The sequence below is a fragment of the Morone saxatilis genome, unplaced genomic scaffold, assembly GCF_004916995.1.
Source record: "Morone saxatilis isolate NCDOM2014 unplaced genomic scaffold, NCSU_SB_2.0 Contig14, whole genome shotgun sequence".
NCBI classification, from domain to species: Eukaryota; Metazoa; Chordata; class Actinopteri; family Moronidae; genus Morone; species Morone saxatilis.
The window spans coordinates 303,683-310,026 of record NW_023339696.1 but is presented as its reverse complement, the minus strand read 5'-3'; the positions used below and the strand labels follow the sequence as shown (position 1 = coordinate 310,026).

The 6,344-nt window shown below is 37.1% G+C and overlaps 2 protein-coding genes across 2 annotated transcripts in view; both read right to left on the bottom strand.

Annotated features, from left to right (window-relative positions):
- Window positions 1-3,460, bottom strand: part of si:ch211-195b15.7 (synembryn-A) — a 12,047-nt gene extending 8,587 nt beyond the window's left edge. Inside the window, exons 1-4 of the mRNA XM_035654948.1 lie at window positions 3,371-3,460; window positions 2,767-2,814; window positions 1,349-1,366; window positions 553-642 (exon numbers count right to left, since the gene is read on the bottom strand). Of these exons, the coding sequence (XP_035510841.1) occupies window positions 553-642; window positions 1,349-1,366; window positions 2,767-2,814; window positions 3,371-3,460 (246 nt within the window). The remainder of the gene's footprint in view (window positions 1-552; window positions 643-1,348; window positions 1,367-2,766; window positions 2,815-3,370) is intronic.
- Window positions 3,461-4,686: 1,226 nt separating this feature from the next.
- The window catches only part of prr12b (proline rich 12b), a gene marked incomplete in the record, with an annotated part of 32,358 nt that continues 30,700 nt past the window's right edge, over window positions 4,687-6,344 (bottom strand). The window contains 1 exon segment of the mRNA XM_035654943.1: window positions 4,687-5,819. Coding sequence (XP_035510836.1) covers window positions 5,685-5,819 — 135 coding nt within the window.

The window sequence follows — 6,344 nt, the reverse complement described above, 5'->3', positions numbered from 1 at the left end:
CTAATTAGCCTGAGGACATCGATGCGGAACCGTAAACTCCACATGTGGGTAAATGACGCCGCTTATGTTTTTACACCAACATTGGCAAGAGATCAACTTAAGTAAGACCAAATGATGGAAGAATTTAATAAACAGTATTTCACAAGTGAGAATATTCAATAAATTTGAAGTATCCGTATATTTTAGAACACCAAAAAATGACCAACAGGACACATACAAGCACCAGAAAAATGAGATCTCAATCAGAGAGCCATACAACACAAAATAACGTATTTTCAATCAATAATCTATCTAATTCATGATTACAGCAAATGCCTTTAGCTAGATGCCCGGCCAAAGGAGTTCGGCTACGACCTGCTCCTATTCTGCACAAAGTCGTTCCGCTGCAGATACAACGGACATTCTGTTATGGGCACACTCCACGCCACCCACACGGACTTGAACTTCTGAATGAATTGAATTGAATTGAATATCTACTTGTCTGCAACATTTACTTCAAACATCTCAGTAGTGAAGTTTCCAATGCACACAAATATACAATCATTGGCCTACTTGTCTGAGAAGAAGATCGGGTTCGTCATCATCTGAATCAATGTTAGAATCCGAGTCTGGAGCACTTTCCCTCACTTTGTTCTTCTTGAACTGATCAACAGAAGGGTAGAGTTACCACCTGTTACTGCAGACATTGCTGAAATATTGACACAAAGGCATATTTGATCAGTTGAGCACTGATGTTCCATCTACTCCTTATCCCCGTTGGAGCAGGACAGGAGGAAAAGTACTGATTTGCATAGTTTGATGTATTGTATTTATTGTACTACGAATATAAATGCTAGACCTTGCAAAATCACAATATAAATATGTGAAGATTCAAATAGATGTGAAAGGCTTGTTCAACTGTTATTGGGGCACAGAGCAAAAAGGGGCAGGATTTAGAAAGAGTCAATTAACTCTAGTCCAATAATATAACTTCACAATACATGTATTTTACTTGCTTATTATTTTGTTATTATCTTTTTCACTTGAGATGCCATTTAAAAGGTTACCAAATGTCTTGACAATATTCATTATCATAAGAACACAGGTATAGTTGGTGTAGCTTAAGGATAACTGCAAGGTGGAGGTTAGTGAAGGTTAACAGAGTTAACATGCTGAGTCAATAAGTATCTAGGCAGCTTTGGAACACACAGCTATCTATGATTACACAAACTCAAACACATGCATGCACACACTGGGAGTGACTAAGTATTAAGCCCTCTTATAGATTATTGTAATACAGAGCAAACTCATAGTCAGCTCATCTATCTCTCTCTCTTCCTCTCTCTCTTTCTTCTCTTGGTTTATTTACCTCTTCCAGTTGTTGTTGCTGCAGTCAGTTTGTCCATAAGCAGTGACAGAAGTAAATGCGTAAAAAACAGTATTGAGAGGTTCTGGGTTACCGGAGAAACATGGCGGCCTCCATAGAGGAGGACCCGCTCCCTCTGTAGATAAAAAATTCTAAGGCAATGAAAACACAACAATTATTCTTTTCAGGTGATTATACACAAAAAACAACACATACAAATATGATATTTCATTTCTGACAATAGATCCTCCTAAATGTTACACATTTGACCATTAAAGCTGTAGTAGCTAATTTTTATGAAAATAACCTTTTGTCATATTTGCTGAAATTTTGACTATATGCTGACAGTAGTACAGGAGACAGATAATCTGTGAGAAAATCAGGTTCCCATGGCTCTTCCCAGCACTCCTAATGGTGCAAGAACCCACCAGGCCTGAATGAAAACAGACAGTCAGAGCCAAGAAACATAAAAAGACGCTTTGGGTTGGTGGCTTGAAGATAGTTGATTGCTGAGTCTCATTCCAAGTGTCAGTATTTGATGATCTGGGAAAGAGACTCAACAATCAACTATCTTTCTTAGCTCTGATTGGTTATTTTCGTTCAGGCACGATGGATTCTTGCAAAAACCATTAGGAGCACTGGGAGGAACCAGAGGAAGCAGATTTTTTTTCAAGATTATCTGTCTTGTACTACAGTCAGGATACAGTGAATGTTTCGGCAAATATGGTAAATGGTAATGGACTGTACTTATATATAGTGCCTTTTAGTCTTTCAACCACTCAAAGCACACTACATGCCACACTCACACACTGATGCCCACGCAAAGAACGTCAGAACACATCAGAAACGGAAACTAAGCATTCACATGTGTATGATGCGCAGCATTGGGATCAATTTTGGTTTCAGTATCTTGATCAAGGACACTTCAACATGCAGCAAGAGGAGGCGGGGATCGAACCGGCAACCTTCTGATTAGCGGTTGTGGATCTACCTTGGAGCCACAGCTGTCCCCAAATATGACATAAATTAATTTTATGGAAGTTATCTACTACAGCTTTTTGACAAATATACAAATACTCTGATAGATTCTGGAATTTTTAATGAGGAGGAGTAGATGACTTTATAACAACTTAAAAGTGGAAATTATAATTTTTTTCCTGCAGAAAAAAACCCAATATTAGACAAACAATATTGCTCCAAGCAGTATATATCTTAATACATTACTGTAGACGGTCTTTTAAAAAAAATCAGCTTACATGTGAGGATCAATATTTTAAATGAAAGGATATATCGATATGGGAGGTTAAGGAGTAAGATTGGGCAGGGTGAAGGTTGCAGTAGAGGAGAAAATGGCAAACTACAGAAAGACAATGATGGAAAGTGGGAAAGGAAAAGAAAGTCAGCTGTTTTTGTGTACTGACCTTTTTTCTCTCCTGGGCCTCAGTGTTGAAAAAGAAGCACTCTGCGTACTGGGGAAACAAAGGATATGGCATATCTAAACATACAAATAATTGTAAAAAGTAATAAAGTCATTAATAAGTAATTAAGTTTCATGGTGATATCTATTAGTTAAAATTTTTACCCCATTCACCTGTATTAAATTTTACAATACGTATCTCTAAAGGATGTTTACTCAAAATGAATTTTTCTAACATTCCAGAAATCTCCAGTTCAGTTGTACTTACATTAAACCTTCCGGCTTTCCACAGAAGGGTTTGTTCATATATCATTTATATTCTGATATATATAACATTTTAATAATAAACATGGAGGAAATTGAATTTTTTTTTATGGCTAACCATATATAACCAATAACCATATCTCCTGTTTGTTAAAAAGAGATATCCAACAATTCCCTACATAAAAACCTACCTTTAATATGTCAACAAAGTGACACAACAATGTTGAACCTGGCTTTTCAGTCCAAATCAGTGCATTTTAAATTCCTCATTTGCATTATTATTTATAATATTATATACTGTATGAATATTTCTTGTAAAAGACTGATGCAGAAGTCATAGTAACCTGGGTGTTGTAGCTGTCCAGTAGGAGCTGGACAGTGTCCTGGTCTCCTTGGGTGATGCTTTCAATGATCCTCTCCATGTCTGGCACCATGCCTGCAGCCCAAAAATAAATAAATAAATGAAAAACGGTCCGGTGCTTAGAAATAACAAGCCATTATCACCCAAGAGGAGCATTTGAAGATCAATGTTATAAATATTTAATGAAAAGTAACATACCTAGAATTTGAATGACATCGAACCACTTTGCATAAAAACTTACTCCAACACAATTGACTATGAGTTCCTGCACTCACCTGTTGGTGTTGTTAAGAGCGGTGGACACTCACAGCCTCTGACAGCCTCTCCTCTCTGATAAAACAATGGCTCCATAATCTCATTTCTCTTCTTGCCTCACACCTTCCCTCCCTCCTCACACTCTAAACCCAGGATTTATTCTGGCCACCTACCAGCACTCTTCAGCTGTAAGTGAGAAAGTCCTCACATGCCTTCAGCAGAATGTGTGGAAACATCCTACACAGCTCAAATCTCTACTCGTACACATGAAACACCAAAGTCTAAAGGGCTGACTGACAGGAAATTTAACAAACAGATCCATCCTCAGGCCAAAATGTCAATTTTGTAAACAACTTAATTGACTGTAATCAAATAGCTAATAATAATGTGTATGGAATGGACAAACGAAACACTGGCTGTAGACAGGGCCTTTTGTGTTTTTTGCACATTTTGCAGCCAGCGTAGTTTCTCCTACATGCTTGGAACACACATTGTATTTAGTTGGTTGCAATCTGCAACTTCACCACTAGATGCCACAAATCCTACATACTGGACCTTTACCGCATCCTGAAGTTTGCCATGTCATATGGACTTTTTCAGTACAGAACCAAATCAGCTCTAACTGACAGAAGTCTTTTTATCTTTTATCTTAAACTCTTGAACTCAATTGTTGTTGTTGAATAAGAACTACCTAAATGAAAAATGTATTTGATGTGTACTTTGATTTGTTTAGTTCAGCCCATGTTCCCCATCTGCTAACATAGAGGCAACAGGCTTTATTACCTATATTGCAGTCATCCACCAGGGAGCGATTGATGATCATGGCCAAACTGTATGTGATCACTACTCCCTTTTTACATCTCCCAGCAAAGATCAAAGCTAGTTCACAGAGAAGAAACTGAAAGGTAATTTGATTAACAATTGCACTTCATTGTACAATCCTATATTACACGACAATTAAGCTGAAAACACTGAACCTACCTTCAGGATCTTTATAGTTTAGTGAAATGACTTGAGCAGAGGTGGTTTATTCATCGTCACGTTTATCATTTGAACAGTTTTATTTCATTATGTCAAATACAGGAATTTCATGTACAGAAGAGCAACTGGGAACTAGAGAATGAAATAGCTGTACAATATTTACACATCATCAACAACAAAATTGCTCTGCAAGAATATCCTCTGAGAGGTCAAATAATAGGAAATATCCATCAACAACAAACAGATAGAAATGACTAACATTAAACACTGACATTTATGCTTTTGGATCATTTCACCTTAAACTTCCTTCATGAAAGTCGTGCTTTATTTTTTGTGCCTAATCTTTACAGGCATTAAATCCTCTCTCTAATTGTCTTTTGACACAAACAGAAAGAACACAGCTTAGTTTTAAATACTTTTCCCTTCAGTCTCAACTGCTGTTTAACTGAGACAGGTAGACTATCACATAGTCCTTTTAAACCTTCTTTTGTCTCGCTCAACTCTAGTTTTATCTCCGTCGGTCTGATAGAAGCAAAAAACTGCAAGAGGGCCATTTTATGTATACCCCTTTAAAACATTTTTCAAAAATAAAAACAGCAAACAATCCCATTTTAGGACAGTCATTTTTAGAAATGTCCTCGTATAAATAATACAAATCATAGTTGTCATTACATACTTATAGACAGCTTGTGTGCGTCTTTCAATACTCTTTAGGTCTTGACAAAAATCTCTTTTGTAGTGTTGACCAAATTATCTTGTGGTCCCTTTCTTTGACTTTTGAGGAAAATTCATCACATTCACATAGTTCACTAGCTTCTATTTTTCAATAGGTTTCTTAAAATCAAGAGGTACTTTACTTAATAATAAAACAAATATTTTAAAAGTTAAACCTCCCCACAAACAACCCAACAGTGGCTGTTCTCACTCTCGATCAACGCACTACGAGCATCCGTACAGTTTCAGTAGCGTGATTCTTTTGTTTCACAAACTCTGGATGCCTTCATCTACCTAACACTGCAGGTGGATGTATGAGTTTGGTGGCCCAGTGATGCAGTCCTCCTTCAGGCCTTGGTGCTGAGACTAAGCAGTTCCATGAAGGAGTTAAAGAGGCTCTCCAGCCAGCCCTGGTTAGCCATGCACTGCTGCACCACCTCCTCCTGGCCGGGGTCCTCCGCTGCCTGCTCGATACTGTCCGTCTGCTCAGGAAACAACAGGTCAGTTACATACAGTCAATGGCTGTGGTGAAGCTCTACAGAAAACAAATCAATGCTGTAATACCTGGCTTATAACTGCAGGGCAATATTTTTGTGTTTGAAAGTGGGTGAAGGTCAGAGATGTAGCCAGAGGGACTTTTTGAACTATTTGAAACTATTTGAACTATCACTTTTGTTGAACAGAGCCTTTTAACATATCACATTACTACATTTATTCTGCATAAACATATTTTACTGGTTGGTACAGGAATTATGACAATCAGAAAAAGGTACTGTCTTGATGAGTGGTGTCACCAAGGTCAAGCATTTAAAATTTTCTAATCAATTTTTTAGCTTTCCCAGATAAAACTGATCTTGTAGGTTTTGTCTTGTTTTTTCAAATACTTTTCAAATAGGATCAGTCTGATCCAGATGACATGTACACAAAGTAATAATTAATTAAAAATTTACTGAAAATCAGACATTGCTTTTGAATTGTGTTTTAACAGAATCATTTTAAAAAACAAA